This window comes from Sorex fumeus, unplaced genomic scaffold (genome assembly GCF_029834395.1).
Source record: "Sorex fumeus unplaced genomic scaffold, SorFum_2.1 ptg000078l, whole genome shotgun sequence".
Classification (NCBI taxonomy): domain Eukaryota; kingdom Metazoa; phylum Chordata; class Mammalia; order Eulipotyphla; family Soricidae; genus Sorex; species Sorex fumeus.
Window position 1 is genome coordinate 6,147,388 of NW_026606135.1, and position 19,102 is coordinate 6,166,489.

A 19,102-nucleotide genomic window follows, 5' to 3' on the forward strand; every position below is an offset into this window, starting at 1 on the left:
CTCCTGCCTTCAATTTAGCACAACTTTATTAAGCATCTAAGAAACTATGCTGCCAAAGAGACACTGTACCTCTAGGCATATCTTTGTGACCATAGATCTAGACTGGGAAAATCCCGGTGTGAAGCTCTCCTTGAAAAATGGGTTCACGTTGTGTGGCACTGATGCCCAAAGTCATGGTCTGGAAGGCACTGTCAGGAGCCACAGCATGAAGCGGCGATGGAGTCTTTCTATATTTGGACACCTTCATGAGTCTTCCCTTTAAGTAGCACTGTAGCACTGTCCTCCCATTGTTCATCAATTTGCTCGAGCGGGCTCAGTAACGTCTTCATTTTGAGACTTGTTGTTACTGTGTTTGGGATATTGAATACGTCATGGGTAGCTTGCCAGGCTTTGCCGTGTGGGCAAGATACTCTTGGTAGCTTGCCGAGCTCTCTGAGAGGGGCGAAGGAATCGAACCCGGCTCAGCCGGGCTGGCTGCACGCAAGGCAAACGCGTTACTGCTGTGATATTGCTCCAGCTTTAAGTACTGATCCAAATATAGACTCTGATGGGAGAAGAATTTGTTCTTCAGTTTGCTTTAGATTGGACAAACACTTCCAATGACCAATGTAAACTTGCATAGTTTCTCAACTTTGTGTGCATTCTGGAACTGCCCCTGAAGCTGAAAAATCCAAACTGCTCAGTATCTGACCTCAGGGAATTTTAAGTTTGTTTTCCTCAAAATGTCATTTCTCTTCACCATGGCCTCTTTAATGGGAAGTATTGAAAGAGAAGAAAAGAAAACTAGGGTCAGAGTGATAATCAGTTAAAGCACTTGCCTCGCAAGAGGCTGAGCCAGGTTTGATCTCTGACATTCCATATGGTCCCTGCTAGGAGAGATTCCTGAGTGCAGAGCTAGGAGTAACCCCCAAACATCACTGTGTGTGGCCCCAAACCAAAAACCAAACAAAAATAAAAGGAAATAAGATGCAAGATAAAAAGAGATGTAAGAGGCACTCCCATAGAGGTATCCACAGGACGCCACTGTGATAGAGGCAACAGAGCAGTAACTTTCTAAGCTGTGAGGAGGCAGCTCGGGGACACCCCTGAACTCTCATCCACAGAGAGGCATCCTCGCAATTCCAAGTGGATCACCTCCTTTGATGAGCCAAATCAGTAGGTTTCTGAGAGAGAATGTGAAGGACTCCTTAGACAATTCCTTTCAGTTTCACAAAGGAAATTAAGAGTGGTCCAGAGAGAAGAAGGGATGCATAATGGAATGCCTGATCTTTCTAGCAGTTCTTGCTCCCAAAGACAGACAAGAACTTTATATGTATGATGCAGACAGTGACTTGTGGTTTCTCTGAAGCCCTGTGCACAAAGCTGGGAAAATAGATGGATCCCATACTCTACGGACTCAGTCTGGTACTTCTTTTATGAGCAGCAGAAGTGTGGTACAAACAGAACCGGTCCTACCAACTAGCAGTGTCATAACTTCAGGGCATGTCATAACTTCAGAGCTGCTTGCTAACCAGCAGACCCCACCTCGCAAGTTCTTGGTTCCTTGGGCCTGGGTCTTGATCCTGTGAGTGTTCTCCTTGGGGCCAAGGGCAAGAAACAAGGGTCTCAAAATACTTAGGCAGGCAGACACATGGGGGCTACATTCTTCATCCAGTGGCCTTTGGTCAATGGCATCAGTCAGGGTTGACCACAACACTTAGTGTCCACTCATTGCTGGGGGTTTCAGAGGAGGTGGGCACTGACTGGGCTACTTGGCCTCCACCAGCTGCTCCAGTCGCTGCAGCATTGTCAGACGTAGGGCTTGGAACCTGTGGGGAGACATAATCAAGAGAATTCACTAACACTGAAGGTGATAGGGCAGGGGAGCAGAGTAAGTGTGGACAGAGGTGCTGGTCTGGAAGACCCATAGCTCCAGACTAGCTAATTAGTTGCTGGCTGAGGAAAGGGTGGGTTGACATCCTGAGAGGCCACTGGCTTCTAGAAGTAGTAAAACAGGCCAAACAGTAGTAAAGCAGCAAGACTGCAAACTTTGAAGCAGAAAGCTGAATTTTCTATTCAAAAGACTCTCTGGGCAAGAGCATGCTGGAGAAGACAGGGTAGCAGATCAAGGGTCAGGAATCAAGTGTTCAAGGCTGCCTCTGCAATAATCCATGTTGCTGTCTTCCTCAACCTGGACCTTTCTGAAACCTGACTAGGTAACCCTTCAGGTCTCTTGAAGCTCTCAAATCCTGTAGTGATGCTGCTGACCATGCAATAGACTGTTGCCTCTGATTGGAGTCTCTATTCACTACTCACAGGAGGCCTTGAGCTCATGGATATAAGGGGACTGATGTCAGTCTGTGGCTTTCTAAGAACATCATTCGGCCGGACCCTAAAACCCGGACTAAACTTTGAACTATAGGCTCTCTCAGTGAACTCCCTCTTTCCCATCCTAAGAGAGCCTTCTTCCTGTGCTCCCCGTCCCTTTTGTGATTTACTCTGCAAGGGAGAGAGAGAGATCATTGGGATATGCGTCTTGGCTAATGTCACAGCTGGGCTCTGACGTAAGTGTCCCCAGTAGCTTGCAGGTGGTACCTGCTCACTTTTCCATCAAACTGATTCCCTGCAGCTGTACACAGCTAGCATGAGGATTACCACCAACCAGAGTTCCCACAAGCATGAAGGGCACAGGCCACAGGCAGAATGTGTACTGAGAAGACCCTTTCCACCAGAGCTGTGCAGATAAGCCAAACTCACAACCTTGGTCGAGCCCTTCCCCCCTGGTGCTCGGGCCTAACTCTCCTGCCCAGCAGTCACTTGTGCCCTTCCCTTGCTCCAAGGAGCTGAGACTTTCAGGCTGTCAGCTTGGAGTCAGTACTGAGCAAGGGGTGAGGGGTGCATAGGGCAGTGCTGGGGAGCCAGAGTTAGTTGGCCCCCCAGTCTCTTCCAGGGCCTCTGGTACTCTAGAGGGAGAGAAATCTCCCAGCCCCCGCCCTGGGTGCTCTGCCCTGCACATATGTCCTGCTGTCCAGGACCCACGACTGGCTCTGTAAGTGCTGCTTACTTCATGGTCAGTTTGATTATTTCTCTTTCCTCCTCTTCTTTTAATTTTTCAACAAAACTGTCCAGCACCGGCATTTCAAATTTAATGTACTGAGCGACCTAGAAAATCCAAGAACATTTTAATGTGTTTTAATTAGAAGCCCAAAACATAGTCTCCTTCCCTCATGGCTTCCAAAGTGGCCAATTCAGCAAAGTCTCCTGTCATTGTATGTGGCTGACCCTCTTCCCACCCCCACTCCCCCAACTCTGCTCTGTGTATGTCCTCAGATGGGAGAAGGGAGTGGTTTCTGACACAAAGGAATGGTTAAAATGAATGTTAGGAAAAGCGTTCAATAGTGTGTACAGTCTTGGTAGATATTCTCAGGATTCTAGGGAGGGAGTGGTGGAACGATCATTGTTTTTCTAACAATTGAGTGAAACTCTACTGCCAGTGAATGGCCTCAAGAATACAGGGTTACAGGGTATTGTTCTTGGGCCTAAGCCCTATATACAGGTCTTTTCCTTGAAAACTGGGGAGTCTGGGGATTTGGGGGAGTTTATCTTTTGCTGGGACTCAGGCTGTAGTAAGATTTAGACTCTGTTCCACATGTTTAGTTAAGGAGCCGCTGTGTCTTTTAAGGCAATAAAAACACAACACATTCCAATAAAGCAAAAGATTCTACATGCCTGAAAGGGAAAACAGTGCTTGGTTTTTAAGGACCGACTTCCGATTTGCCTCTAAGCCAGCTGAAGGAGCAGTGACTGCAGACAGAGGAAGGCTAGAAGCGCTGCTGGGCTGGGCTGGGGGCCCTTTAGGGCAGTCATTTGGCACTTAGAGACATCTCCTGAGGAAGCTTAGGCAAAAGTCACATTCAGAATCTTAAGGAATGCCCCCTTCCCTGTCGCCAACTCGGGATCAGGCCTTTTCTGAACCTCAACCCCAACTCACATCATGTGGGACTTCCTCGCCTAAGTCAGCTTCCATCAGGAAAATCTTTGCGATCTTTTCACATGGCCCCTGCAGGATTCTGGAAATCAGTGGGAACTCGCAGTCCTTTAATTTTGTCCGCTCTGAAAAAAGAAGGGGGTTTATAAAATTCACCAGGCATTAGGATGGTCCCTCTTTGGTCCAGGACAGGAATGTGACAGAAGATGGATCTCTGGGCAGGCTAGAGAACTTCCCCTGAGAGATCTCATGATTCAGCAAATGCTCATATTGGAGAGGAGCAATTGCTGCAGGAGCAGAAGGAAGGGGAGAGTCTACATGGGGACACCAGGCTATCCAGTAGCCAGACTGAGCCAGAGAGCACTGCCCAGAGAGTACTGGCTCTGCAGTGCTGACTCACACTGAGGAGGGGCTTCAGCTCCACCTAGATCTGACAAGCACTTCACCCCACCTACTTGAGGGAGTGATGGGCGCTTATCATGTGTTCTAGGTAGGTTTCTGAACGAAATGACAGTTGTGTGTGGGTTTGGACCAGAAAGAGGATTTTTTTTTTTTTTTTGCTTTTTGGGTCACACCTGGCGATGCTCAGGGATTACTCCTGGCTCATGCACTCAGGAATTGCTCCTGGCCGTGCTCGGGGGACCATATGGGATGCTGGGAATCGAACCTGTGTCAGCCATGTTGGCTGCGTGCAAGGCAAACGACTTACTCGCTGTGCTATCGCTCCAGCCCCCCAGAAAGAGAATTTTATGGTGGGGACACAACATATCTCTAGGTCATGCACAGGCTAACAGGCTCTCAAAGAAGCAAGGTCACTATAAAAATGAAAGACTTTCAATTTTATGGTCCTGAGAAAGGCAGATACTCACCCCCAGACTCATGAACGATGTAGAGTGCAAACTCACTAGGGCCATTTTCCACCTGCATAGGTAGAAATAGGAAGTCAAACCACTGCTTTTCGAGAGAAGGGACAGAAAATGATCTTGGCGGTAACCTCACCCCTAATGCCGCACACACAAGTTGCTTGGACTCTTCCCCTCTCTCTGCTTAAAGTCTGAGGCACAAGCTCAGTAGGAGAAACCATCCTTAGGACCCACAGGCAGCCTCCCCCAAGCCCCTCTCCCAACTAAAACAGCAAACCATCAGCATAAGGGCAAAGCCATTTGGCGAGACTCACCCGAAATTTGTTCAGCAGTAGAGTGAGCACATGCAGGGTCGTCATGGTGCTGTTGACCCTCACGTTGGTCACGGACCCATAGGCAGGAGTAAACACGGATGTCTGTATAGGGAATGTGGGTGGTTAAGAGCAGGGTCCAGAGGCCAGAGGGCTGGGCAGCCTGGCAGCTAGGTGAAGCTGAGAAAGCTGAGGCTTCAGGTGAACCTGTGCTCTGAAGACACCTGTCCATTCGCATAGATTCACACAAGCCATGCCTAGGTCTAAGTAAATGTAGGGAGTTAATATTTCATATCTGTCTTCCCCAAAACTGAAGCAAGTGTCATGTCCAGATCTTATAAGCCACCATCCTGGAATCTAATTTACAGGGGGTGGGGGAAACCCCCCTCCCTCTCTCACTCTCTCAATCAAATTACCAAAGGTTTTTTAATTTTAAGACTCCAAGTTCTCATATCTGTCTACTCCCTTCATTCTTTCAGCAGGTTCAGTTCAGACCACGTCCCTGTCTAGATTTTTCCCTTCAAGTTTTGATCTTTTCCACTCATTCTCTGTGGTCCAGTGAAAGACTCTTTGGAAAATCTTGCAACTTTAACTTGTGCTGAACCATTTGCATCAGCATAGAGTGCCAGGTTCCTGAACCAGAATCAGAATGAAGAGGATAATATTAAGCTAGGCTCTTTGTTATCTTCTTGCACAATTCTAGTGAAAAGTATCTGAAAATTTCCCATAACTTAAACAATACCATCTGCAGTTTCTGATATTGCTATGTTGTTGTGATGTGTTGATTCCTGTCCAAGACCTTCAACTCCATGCTCCAACCACATGGCTTCTTTATAGTTTGGGGGAACCATTTATTTCATATATGTATATTGCCTTATACAGATATATTTTCTCCATGATATATCCTGAATAAGACCTGAGGTGTAATAAGACCTAAATGAAAACTAGCCAGGGAGGAAACCTGCTAAGCACTTTATGAATAATCTTTTATTTGTTCTTTACAAAATCTCTTTGAAATGCTTGGCTCAAATTCCCCTTTCTTAGGAAGGTCAAAAAAGCTTGGGGAGGTTAAGTAGCTTTTCAGGGTCCCATATCTTTACAGTGAGGGAACCAGAACCCAGTGCTTTACTGTCATTGTACTAGGGCCCCCTTGTGCATCCCCTCTCTCCAGGTGAGAGTCTCCTTGATTTCCAAATTAAACTGTTATTTTCACATGACTCTTGGTCTCAACTATATGTTTCCCAGAATATAATGGGGACTTGGGGTACATGAGGAATTTGGTCCAATTTTCCAGCTATTGACCAAGTTCCAAAGCCAGACTCCCACCTGGATCTGTCTTCTCCATTTTTGAGACACAGAACTCTGGGTTGAGACTCTGGGTTAGACAGAAAGTCAGAACCAGGTTTTCAATTCCCAAGGAATATGAAATAAATAGAGGAATGATGACTATATCATGGAGAAAATAGGTCTTGTGAACAAGACACTGTTAATGCTTTTCTTATCTTAAGTCTTTTCTCAAGACGATACCAACCAGCAACTAGGAATAAAGGTTGAGTGAAGTAACAAGTGCTAAGAATTGAATAACAACTTTAGGAAGTCAATTCTAGGAATTGTTTTTCTTTAATTGGCACCTGATTTCTAAGGATTATATCCATTCCAAATCTGTAGTGCAAGATGTAAGATAAGGAAGTCTCCACTCACCCAGAAAACATAAACCAACTATCAAATCTGCCTAAGGGATCTAGTTCATGTACTGAGTATCAGACAATTTGCCCTGGAAGAATGGGTCTCCAGTCCAAAAGGAAATCTGTTTCTAGGAAGAAAAGATGTTCAACCTGGACTTCAGCTGGTGTGTCCAGTGTCAGACTGGCTGGGTGAGGAGTCCTTCTTGGCCATTCTTGGTAGGTAGCTATAGTGGAACTGAGCGCACCCACTATTCATTTCTGCTCTTCTCAAAGACTGCAAAGTGCTCAGACACTGCCGCATCCCTTTCACATTTGCACTACCTGAATTAAGATTTGTGCCAGATACACAAGCCTCTTAGAGAAAAATGACTCCTAAAAGGGAGTGGTGTAAAAAAAAAAAGACAAAGTTCTCCAAGTATGGAGCAAAAGATTCTTACTTTAAGGAATATAGAACTAGAAATAGACTAAATCCATAAAAAAGAACTTTCATGTAAAAATTCTTTCAACATTTTACATAATCATTCAAAGTAGATTATCAATATGTATTCTAATATTAGCATCTGTTGGAACAAGGATGCACAGATCCCAGGTTGTGTGGTGCATCTAAACCGTTCTTAATCTTTAGTCAACTGAGACCTGTCCCTTTCATTCTCAGGGAGCTCTACTATCAAGTAGTTCTGGTTTTTCCTGGATTTAGAAAACACTGTAGCTCATTCATTGTTGTAAACCTAGCAGGGAGGAAACCAGGGTGGAGGGTGGGTTGGGGGTTTGGTTCCTGATTTTTTGTTGTTGTTTCAAAGCAAGGAACTTTCAGCTTGCCTTGCTGAATTTTTCTTCCCATGGTCTGAAGCGTACTGAGAGCAACATGATTGTTTCCTGGCCGGCTTAACCTGTACTCCTGCTCTTCAGCTCTGACCCTAAGATTTCCTTTTGCTTAGTCCCCTCCACAAGCCATGAGTCACTGCCTATCAAGAGAGGCAGCTGCTTAAACTGGAAAGCTCTGCTTCTATTTCCTAGCACTTCAGGATGTGGCCCCATTTACAGGACACTCCTTCCAGAGCCTCACTCACCCTCACTGCCACTCAGGCCATTTATAGTAACAGCCAACTTCTTCTCTTACAGTTTCATTTGTTTATGGACTGATGTCATCTGGGAAAGAGATCTTTTCCTGAGGTCAGTACAATACATACTTGGACAAAAGGCTAAGTGCTGGGAATCGGGAGCAGTACATGTTCTCTGGAACACAGAGGCCCATGCTGCTGGGCACACTTCAACCTAGTAGGCTTAAGCTCCTGCCAAGATTGACTGCAAGATACACGATGTTTTCATGAGACAATTGATGGAGCTTGGGTAGAAGCCTCATAGAAAATGCTCTTGGCCTTGCTTGCCCCTAACCCAAGTGACTTATGAGAATGGATTGGCAGTGGATATCTGGTGGGGAACTAAAGCAGGCTTCTGGGCCACAAACTAGAACATTATTTTGGTTGATTCTGGTTATGACCCTTCTCCTGAGCCTATTTCTATAGCAGGACAAGAAGATGACCATACTCATACACAGGGACATGGTGAGGGTGAATTTTGACGTGAGTATTATGAGGACTGGTCTACAAAAGACCCAATAAATCATTCTTACACCTGGGGCTGGTGCCTGGGGATTCAGTTTCTGGGTGAGGGAGAAAGGGAGGGTGGGTGTTACCTTATGGTTGTAAAAGTGCCCATTGATGGAGAACCGGTGCCTCCGGATCCTCTGGGCCTCGCTGGGTGCACGGCACCTAGGCCTTCTCTGGATCACACAGCCTGCATCACTCTTGGTCCGCATCAGCTGTGGAGTCTCGTCTTCTTCCAGAGGTTCTGCAGCAGGAAATGGATGAGAAAGCCATGCATGGGTGGGTCACAGTGACTGAAAACTGCCTTAGTCCAGCTCAGTAATCTGGGTTGCTGAGAGAGTAACACTGCTCTCCAGATGGCCCCTGTGGGATCCAGCTTGGGTTTTGCAGCAGGAAAGATGATCTTGAGAAAGGGGAGCCTGAAACCTCATGTCACATGGCCATATGCTTCTGGAGCTCTATCTCAGAGTCCCCAGGGGCAGGGTTCTGGTAGGTCCAGCCCTATTCACTGATGCTTACTTTAGGATTATAGACATTGGTTGAGTGTGAGGGAAGGGTACAAAGACAGACAATGAGGAATATCACAGTATCAGAAGGAGGAATGGACAAGGCTTAGTGGGCACCATAGCCTCCGCTGATGTCCAATGTGTGAGGCATCACTAGGAGACCTGTTCAAAGTCTCCTATTGAGGAATTATTTGCATGGATTGCTACTGAAAACAATGGGCGTCCTCTGGTGACTCTGCATGCTTTCCTTCAGAGATGGTACTCACGAAATAAGTCCCATCTCTGTGACCCTAATATAGTGAGGCAGGGTCCTGCTGGCAGCTGTCTGCTTACCTGAGCTGTCTCTGGAACCCTCTGCCGTGTGCTCAGGCCGAGTGCTTGGCTCCTGGGCAGTGATGCTGCCATCCTGAAGAGGAGACTCCTTTCTGAAAAGAGACAATCAAGGTGATCCAGGGGCTGCTGGCTGGAAGAGAAAAGTTATTCACATTGCCTCATGGACAGACAGGGGATGTATAGACAGCAGGGTGTGCCAGCAGGGAGCTGGGTTGCAGTAAGAGAATCAATGGAAACATTTAAAGAGAAAAAAAAAATTGGGGGCTAGAGTGATAGTACAGTGGGTAAGATGCTTGCCTTGCATGCTGCTGACACAGATTTGATCCCTGGCATCCCTGAGCACCACCAGGAGTGACTTCTGGTACACAGCCAGAAGTAACTCCTGAGCATCACTGGGTGTGCCCCCACACAAAAAGAAAATTCCAAAAGAAAAAGTCTAGTCTGCTAGGAGGGAGGAGTGTCTTGAAGACCTCTGTCCTGAGCTGAGGTGCAGGAACACACAGTCACAGCAAGTGTCCCTGGCACGCATCTGTGGCTGTGAATGCCTAGGGGTGTCCCTCAGTCCTCCACAGCGTCAGCACTGACAACCTCCAGACGCCTCTGGATAGAGCAGAGTCCGAGTCAAAACAGTGACTGGAGAGAGGATGATAGGAACTGGACTGCAGTGTAAGGGAGTAAGGAAAATAGAGAAGCCAAGCTCCCGCAGAGACTCCTGGAGGGCAGAACTGCTCCGTGTGTGACTGCTCCTATGGCCGCTTGACCCTGGGACTAGAAATCTCAGCCACCAGCAGCCCCTCTACTGAGCTCATCTGCACTTCAAGTCTATGATGCTCAAATTCAAAGAAGCAAACAGGAACATCCCATGACAACCAGGTGACCTCAGGATAGCAACTTTCCTCCAGTATTTGAAGGAGAACATGTTCTGAATTTCTGTAACTAAGGAGGATTATGTGCGAGAAGCAAGCAAAATTTAGGAGCTAACTGCCCATTTGTGTAGATGGTGGAGGGTAGAAGAAGCCAAATGAATCACAAGACAGGTAGGACAATCATTTCATGGTGATTAAACCAGTCTTCTGATCTGAAAATGAATCTTATCTTAAATTTTGGGAAACAGATTAAAAACTTCAGAATTGTAAATATAAGCATGGCCATGTGAAACTAAATGTGCCTTCTTTAATTTGCTCATGTATTTTCAGTGCTGGAACTCAAATCCAGAACCTCATATATGTGAGCTATGAAGTTGACTGTAGTGATATATCCCAGCCCCAATTTATGTGCATTTTTGAGATGGAATAGGGAACCAAGAACTTTCGTCAGGCAAGAGGTGACAAAGTCATTGCCTAGAAATTCCTTCCTGGGGTGAGGCTGCTTCCATGGACTGAAGCCATCAGAGGGGATGGTATAAAGTTGGGTTAGGCTTCATGCTCAAGCCTCTCGTTGGAGTTGGTGAGGGTTAGCACCCCCCACACACCTGTACACCCCCCCTCCCCCAAGTAATCATATGGGGTCAAACGGGAGTGACAGAGGTCCCCAGCACTCACACGGGGCAGCTGGACACTCCAGGCATCCAGGAAGCTGAGGACAGGTGCACGCGCTCCTTGTCATCCTGTATCTGGAGCCGGATGGGTCGTCTCAGTCCCCAGGAGATGTTGAGGAGACCCTCGATGATTAGAGCCCCTTCTTCCTGTAAAATCCCACAGTGATCAGCCCTTTCTTTCAGCCCTGCTGCCTCCAGGGATCACCGCCCACCTTCCCTGAGTCCCCGCAGGACCCAGTCCCTTGTCTGTGGGACCCCAGACACTCACACCTGCAAGGACACTCTCTTCCCTGGTGTCCTGTCTTCCTCTTGGGGAGTCCTTGTGGGATTGTATGTGTTCTGAGGCGTAAGGCCATTGGGCTGACCCCAGGAAGCCTGAGGTGTGCCCTTCTGTGCTCAGCCCACCCATCCCGGGCCCGAGGGCACAGAGTGGCCGATTTGGTGGCCCACAGGAAGCCAGACACTGTCTAGCAGGCACGTCCACACAGTGGGAAGGAAATTCTGATCAGGGAAGCGTGGCTAGGCTCAAACACCATGAAGTACAAAGGAAAAAACTCCTCTTTCACTTCGTGGCCCAGAAAGGGAGGCCTCCCAAATCTTACTGGGGATGACCTGAAGGTGCTGGATTTCCCACCTCTGCAGTGTGGGAGCTGCTCCTCGTAGCTGGGCAGCCCTGCCCTTCACAACACACAGTTCCCATCAATAGGCTGACCCCAGCTCTGGGCTTCTAACTGGTGTTACACACAAGTCAAATAGCAATAACAGACCCCTTCAGTGCCCCCTATTTTCCTTGCTGATGAGCCTTTAGGACCTCATCAGTCAAGTCCTCCAGAGTCACCCTTAGGCCTCTGTCACTCACTCCCTTCAGGTCCTGATTTCATTTCTCTGACTTTGTTGGCATTCTTTCTCCCTGTGGCCTCTGCTAGGCTCTCTGACCTCTCAGCCTAATCACGTGCAGGCACTGCAATCCTGCTACTTAGCATCTTCGAAGCCCCTTCCAGAAAACTTCCCAGCCTCAGCCTTTTCCAGTGCTACCATTTTCCCATGGATACGTGCATACTCTGCCCTGATACTAGTCTCTGACATGAGGCAATGAACCAAAAACACCAGTCTCCCACTGCTATCTCCAGCACCATTTTAGGTACACAGTCTTTTTTTTTTTTTTTTTTTTTGTCCTCAGCAGCCAAACACCTGCAAACATAGAAAAACTTGTGGGAAATTTCTTTTACCTATGGCAATGCTTCCTTACAGACAATGTAGTAATGAGTTCTGGGCCAGTTAGTGATTGTTTAAAATAACCTGCAATCTTTAGGGTAAAAAAAAAGCAATGCATCAGAGTTATTCTCTGTTCAAGGTTATCAAAATTAAACAGAGTTTTCTGGAAAGATCTTGCACTATTTGTTTTAAAATAATTTTAAAAAGTTCTATTTTTGATAACCACTGATATCACCTGAGCTTAGATATGTCACAAACCTTCTCCATCAAGGAAAGACTACATCAATCCATTGACTTTAAAATACCCAGAAGGACACTAAGAAAACCTGAAATGGGATGAGTCTTGGCCCCTGTCACATGTTCAGCACCCTGATGGAGAGAGCCCTGACCACACTGGACTGCCTTGGCACTTACTTCCAGAGAATCATTTCTGCCTAGCCCCATGCTGAGCCATGGGTGGGGAAGAGATGTAGCAGATGCAGTTGTGAGGGACTTGGGGCACCATTTAATGCTCCAGAGAGAGGAAGAGAGGACCCAGTGAGGCAGTGCAGGGAGACAGGGCACTGAGGCTGAGTTTTCAATGACACTCACCAGGAGAGGGTTCTGGTGGGACACTGCAGTGAAAAAGGAGGCGGGAAGTACAGCCCAGGGGCTGGGAGGAGGACTCTGACCAGGGGTGCTGACTCTGAAGCCATGGATCAGCTGAGTGGGAAACCAGCCACCCTGATGTGACTCAGGCCTTTCTGTTCCCAACCTTCTCCCATTATAGTTCTACCTGTCCCTCAACTTAGCCCCATAGCGATGTCATCTGGAGGTCCAAACAGAGGGCAACTTTCACCCACCTGTTGGAAATACTTACAGGTGGAGCAGGTGAGAAGCTGGGTGCTGGGGCCTCACAATTTCACAAGCCCTGGGGAAGGCCTTTGGTACTGCTAAGCCTCTGTCCAGTCAGTCCACATCAGACCAATCCCTGGCTAGTGTGCTGACTGCTAACAAACTCAGAGAGAGCTGGAAAAGTTTTGACAGAAGCATCTACAGAAGAGTTCTCAAGTGAGAGGGTGCCATGCCCAGCTGAAATACTGCCCGTCCGGCTTATCAGTTAACCTTGAACAGAGAATAACTCTGTTGCTTTTTTTACCCTAAAGATTGCAGGTTATTTTAAACAATCACTAACTCCCCAGAGCTTACTGGGGAGGTCCCACAGGCTCCCCACTCATCCAGCTTCCCTACAACTCCAGAACCCCACAGACACAGGTAAGTGAGCCACTGCTTTATGTTTTAAAATTAAATGCAAAGAGTTTATGTCTAAGGACTGTTCTCAGCCAGACTTAAGCAGTCCACAGGGGGCTAGATGCCAGGGAGACAATGAATGCCAGATAGGGGGAGAAAGTTGATGCAGTGATTGCAGCTGTGGACAGTCCTACTGACCCCCCTTCGTTCCATGAGCAATACCCCTCGAGAATGAAGAGATTGGGGTCTCTAGGCCCTCTGGCCTGCCAGGAGTCTGGAGTTTGCTGCACAGTCAGCTCTCAGGCAGGGCTGCTGTCCCAGTGTCTGCCTGTCATCCCTGCCTGTGGGCACAAGACAGGTATGTTCCAGGCGAGGCTGTGACTGGACAAATGACGCAGTGCCTTGTCAGAGAGGTACGTGGGGCTAGCTCTGTACTGAGACCTTTCTCATGGTCACCAACTCATCCTCAGCTGCCTCTTGTGCCAGCACAGTCCCCTCTGGCACTGTCAGTAGCTGCCCAACTACTCAGGAGTTCCATTCATTGTCTCTTTCAGCCACTGGGTGTAAAGTGGCTACATCAGGCCTTCAAACTGGAAGCCAGCCAGCTGCACCCTTGCTTGATCCCTCCTGCCCAGTTGTACCCTTGCTGAACCCCTGCCCTGTCCTCTGTTCTCTGGGAGGGAACCCCAGAGCCCATGCCGAGGTCCACTTCCGCCCTGTAGGCTAGGCATGCAGCCCACATGGTGCCCTGAGCAAGCCCTGCACACCCCTCTAAGGGGCTTTGCGCAGTCTGTCCCCTCCACTGGGGATGCTCAAGCCCACTTGCTCTGGCCTCTACTTAGCGCCCATCACCCATCTCAGGGAAACCCTGAAGACCACTCTTGTCTGTGCTGTGACTGCTGGGCTGTTTCCAGCACCCCACTTGCGGCTGTCTCCCTCACTATGAAGCAAACTCCAGGGACAACGGCTATTCGCTGCTGTGCTCTCTGTGCTAAGGGTCATCCCTAGTACACAAAAGCACCGACAGCACCTGGCAAACAATTGCACAAACACACACTCACGTGGGAAGCACAGTAGCTGGGAAAGGGCAATACCAGGGCCTTGTGGGTAGTTCTGGGTCCCAGTGGCATGTCTAACCTGAAAGTGGTCATCCCCCCAAACTTCCCCCGCCCCCCACTCAGCCTAACAGCCCTTTTCCTGGCTGTGCTTGGCTTGCATTACCATGCCCGGCAAGGAGCCTCATAGAAATAGGCCCTGGACTCTGCCAGAAGGAGCACTAGGACAAAATGTCCCCAGTTGGCAGGGAACTGATGTCATATATAGTGGGAAGTGCTTCCCGATAGTGGTGGTGGTGGTGGTGGTGGTGGTGGTGGTGGTGGTGGTGGTGATGGTGGCAGATCCCTAGGGCTGTGGGAGCCCAGTGGCACTCCAAGTCTCTGCCTCCGGGTGACCTGAGGTGGCCAGGAGCTGTGTGTGCCCCTCCCCCTCATACTGTGTAAACATTCCCAGAACTGCAAGAGCAAACACTCCAGCCTGGCAGCTAGATGAGGCCCCGCCCACCAAGCTGTTTTCCTCTGAGATCCTTCCTGAGCACTGCTATTTCTGGCCCTCGTGACAATAACGGATGGCTGGTGGAAGGGTATAAAAGCAGCTGCTAGGCCCTGTGCCTGGCCACACAGGGCAGAGAGCTGCAGCACACTGTCCTCAGAGCTCAACCTCGGGACTTCCATCCTTCTGCGGAGCTTACTGGGGAGGTCCCACAGGCTCCCCGCTAATCCAGCTTCCCTACAACTCCAGAACCCCACAGACACAGGTAAGTGAGCCACTGCTTTATGTTTTAAAATTAAATGCAAAGACTTTATGTCTGAGGACTGTTCTCAGCCGGAGACTTAAGCAGTCCACAGGGAACTAGAAGCCAAGGAGGCAATGAATGCCGGATAGGGGGAGAAAGTTGATGCAGTGATTGCAGCTGTGGAAGGCTTTGTATTCCTAACGGGGTCCACATGATGTTTCTTTCCATGTGTGGCTCTGAATGCCCTGTGATCATTTGCAAGCCCATAGAATGGATGAGTGAGTAGAGGCTGAGAGAGGCGAGACTGCCAAAGTCCCAAGACCTGGAGGTGGCAGAGAGTAGCTCTGAACCCAGATTTTCTGGTCCCAATCTATTGGACTGGGTTTGCTTATATGTATGGGTTCGTAAGCACACATGTGTGAGGTGGGGTGGGTGGGGGCTTCAATATTAGCAGAAAGAGGCCAGGAGACCAAGCCTGTGCTGAAGGATAATTCAAAACCACTCTCAGGCACATAGTTCCCACGGGCAGTGTCCAGTGATGCAAAGACGGAGAGGGATGCCAGGAAGATGCTGAGCCCCTGTATTCTTGCACCCACAGGGCACTACTTCTTTCCTGCAGACGGCCATGAGGTCCCGGCTTCTGCTTTCTGTGACCCACCTGCCCACCATTCGGGAGACCTCGGAGGAGTCACTTGCCACGAGCTCTGGTCTGGAGCCCCCCGCCTCCCCCAGCCTGGATGACTACGTGCGGTCCATCCGTCAGCTGGCGCAGCCCACCTCAGTGCTGGAGGAGGCAGGAGCTCGGGCCCGACCCCGAAGATCCCTCCGACGGCCAGCGGGTGGCCTCGAGAAGAGCTGCCCCACAGGGTCCCTCCAGGATATCACTGCCCATTTCAGTGGCCAGCAACCTGCACCGCCCAGCGACTCCACTGCAGACCCCCTGGACTGGCTTTTTGGGGAGTCCCAGGAAAAGCAACCAAGTAGGAGGGAGTTGCTGAGAACTGGCTCTCTTGCTGACTCTTGGGGTCCTTGCAGACGGATGGACAGTGGCAAGGCGCGGGGAAGCCCCCGAGGAAGGCTCTTTGAGGCCAGGGCCCCTGAGAATTCTCTGGTAAGAGCGTCCAGGGACGGCCACCGGGACACCCGAGTTTCCAGGCTCCCTGGCCGGGCTCTGGCCTCCCCGTGTGGCTCTCAGCCCAATGGCATCCTCAGAACTCTATATTTGCACCTTCCTGTGATCCACGAACTCTGACCGCACCCCAATAAAGATTCTGTAAAGAGCATGTGGGTCTGTGCTGTCTCCTTGCCCGCTCTCCCAGAGGGAAGCATGGCCCTACAGGGGCAGCCTCTTTGGCAAGTCACAGAGAGTCCTGACACTGAACAGTGCCCATGGCCTGCTTGTGTTGGGGTTTTAGTGCTCCCAGGAGCACTGCCCCATCCGTTCAGCCCAGCCTGTGGGCTATGCATCGAATGTCTCTGATCCTCAGAGTTCTCAGGGTTAAAATGGGGATAATCAACAGGACCAGCTGCGGAGGCTGTCTGACATGTAAATCAGCTCTGCCTTGTCCCTCCCCATACTTTACAGGTGATGTGTGCCCTGGAGCTACTATTACGTGTTATCTTTGGGGTAGGGACAAAGCTAGAGTTGGGGGGGGGGGTTGGAGAATGGCAGGCTCAGGCCTCAGCAGTTCCAGAGTGTGGGTCCTCTCCTAAATCAGCCTTCTGGCTCCTACCCAGAGTTCATGTTCCCTGAGGTCCCAGAGAAAGCACAAGGTCTTAGCAAATGCACCTGCTGTGTTTGGAACGCCAGGGGGTGCCTCAGGGGTGCCAACTTACAAGTCCTGTGGTGTCATTGGGATCATTTTCCAATGCTGAGAGGCAAGAGAAAACTTGTTCTAGCTTGACCAGAGGGGCTTATAAGTCCGGAACAGGTGGTCTCTACCCATCTCAGCCTGTCTCTGCCTCCAGGTGACTTCTTTGTCCCATAGGACAAAGATAAGAATCCTATACTGTCATCCTATTCCCAGGAATCCATCAGGTCAGGGAATTCCAGAGGAATTGTTGACAGGATTGTCCTCCTTAGAGAGCAGCTGTGACTTCAGAGAGTGAGGCCTGGGCAGTTGTCACCCTGATTCCTTGCACTGACTGACTGACCCTGGGCAGGGCAGAAGAGACTGAGAGGAGGATGCAGTTGGGGCTACAGGTAGGCTTACTTGCCTGCTTCAGTTTCTTCTACCTCCTTATTCTGTGGGTTCTCTCTCTCCTCTCTCTCTCTCTCTCTCTGTTTCTCTCTCCACCCATCTCTCATCTCTCTCTTCTTTCTCTTCCTTAATTTGGGGGATGGGCTATTTTAATTGCTTTATCTACTGAACATGTTTATCTGTTCTCTTTTATGTCTATTTTATGAAGAGATAGAATACAAAACATACATTGAATAGTTTCCAGATAGGTGATTTACTCAGTTTTCCGATGTATGAAATGAGTACAGCAGCTGTCCATCCCATCCCACAGGGGCTAAGAAAGCTGAACAGATAATCTTGGAAATGGAGTTAAAAGCACCAATACAAGCTTTGTAGCTATTAAAACCTGCTATGTGTGTGGTTAGCTCAACTCATATGCTCAACTCATAGGCTGTGGCTAAGACATGTGCCTTGGCTAAGACATGTGGGCAGCCTTTATCCAGCTTAGGAGGTGGTAGGAACAACTACCTAGTGGGTTCCTGGCTGGTTCTCTGGACCCAGACTCAGGGGAGCAAAACTAGGGTCAAAGGACGCTGTTTGCATCCTCTGAAAGTGACCCTCTACCTTACACACACACACACACACACACACACACACACACACACACTCCCAATATACCAGGTAAGTGAAAAAAGGGTTGAGGCAAGAACTTCTGGTAAGAGTTTCAGGCTCCTGGGAGAACAAGACCTCTCAGTGGGAAGTCATCATAGTGTGGGGGACCCTAAAACAGTCGCATTCACTGTGGGGTCAAGGAGGGACACAACATTTCACCCAGAAAGTATTGTGAAGAAGCATTTCAGGACATCCACAGACCAGACCGGCATCCCCCAGGAGCCAGAGCTCTATCAACTGCTCTTCACTCCTGCTTCCAGGAAGAAAGATGATGGTCAAAGAGGGAGAGTCCGGCCTTTCTGCCTCTAGGAAAACAAAGATACCACAGGCAGAGTTTGCTTCCTGCACAACAGGCCTGGAACTGAGGAAGGAGACCACAGTGGTCTAAGTGCAGAGTCATCAGGGGAGTTTAAGCCCATGAAGCATCAGGCAGGGTGGGAGGTGAGCCTTTAGAGGTGTTCCACATATGGGGACAGAAGGTTATTTGAGTATCCTACTACTTCTCTCCCTCACAGTTTGTCAGCAGCATTTTAGTTATCAACTGGAATATCCAGGTGACCAACAAACCAGGTCAATCCTATTGCTAACTTTAACGGGCATATTGCTCCAAATTGCTCACACTTTTCATTGTGATACAAGCCAAAGGCAATACTTACCATAAACTCAACTAGTGTCTTGGTCTCCTGAGTGAGGGATTCTTTGATTTAGCCCTTTGAAGCTGGAAGAAGGTCAGAGAAAAACACTCACTTGGGCCATGGTCCAGTGACAACACTTTATCTCTCTAAGTTATATGGAGCCAGATGAGAGAATAGAGGAGAAAGTGCCACCAAACCACAGCAGGCACAGCTACTTTGGAGGAGATCCAGTGACAGCAGAGCATGGGGTTCTCTTACAGAGCCTAACATGGTGGTCAAAGATTGGGGGCAAGCATGCTGAATATCTCTGTACACTGAAGGTATGTTTAGTTGGGTGATAAGAGTGACACACAACACCCTGTGTCCCTAAAACCTGTTAGGTGACATTCAATAAGCCCTTCACAGATCCCAAAGCTTAATGCTGGCAGTGATAATGTTAGAAACTATTATACCGTGAGCCAAGTCCACGTAGCATCTTTCACTTGCTGCAGCATCATCTTCCATAAGACACACACAGGGCCTGCATCTCTTTGGAAAATGGCAACTCCTAGGCAACAAAGCTCTGAGAT

The 19,102-nt window shown here is 48.9% G+C and overlaps 2 protein-coding genes across 5 annotated transcripts in view; one reads left to right on the forward strand and one right to left on the reverse strand.

Annotated features, from left to right (window-relative positions):
- Nucleotides 1-19,102, reverse strand: part of RASSF4 (Ras association domain family member 4) — a 37,460-nt gene continuing 18,358 nt past the window's right edge. The window contains exons 4-11 of one of the 3 annotated variants that reach the window (XM_056130502.1): nt 10,814-10,956; nt 9,273-9,364; nt 8,523-8,677; nt 5,145-5,246; nt 4,837-4,888; nt 3,971-4,092; nt 3,044-3,141; nt 1-1,808 (exon numbers count right to left, since the gene is read on the reverse strand). In XM_056130502.1, coding sequence (XP_055986477.1) covers nt 1,748-1,808; nt 3,044-3,141; nt 3,971-4,092; nt 4,837-4,888; nt 5,145-5,246; nt 8,523-8,677; nt 9,273-9,364; nt 10,814-10,956 — 825 coding nt within the window. In that variant the 3' untranslated portion in view covers nt 1-1,747. The remainder of the gene's footprint in view (nt 1,809-3,043; nt 3,142-3,970; nt 4,093-4,836; nt 4,889-5,144; nt 5,247-8,522; nt 8,678-9,272; nt 9,365-10,813; nt 10,957-19,102) is intronic. The other 2 variants (XM_056130504.1, XM_056130503.1) reach the window with 2 other exon arrangements.
- On the forward strand, nt 13,215-16,329 carry DEPP1 (DEPP autophagy regulator 1). 2 transcript variants are annotated; one of them, XM_056130506.1, is made up of 2 exons: nt 13,215-13,278; nt 15,645-16,329. In XM_056130506.1, exon 2 carries the CDS (start codon nt 15,672-15,674, stop codon nt 16,296-16,298), a length of 627 nt encoding a protein of 208 aa, XP_055986481.1. In that variant the 5' UTR covers nt 13,215-13,278; nt 15,645-15,671; the 3' UTR covers nt 16,299-16,329. The 2 variants fall into 2 exon arrangements, with proteins under 2 accessions (XP_055986481.1, XP_055986480.1); XM_056130505.1 differs by lacking the exon at nt 13,215-13,278 and adding an exon at nt 14,887-15,067.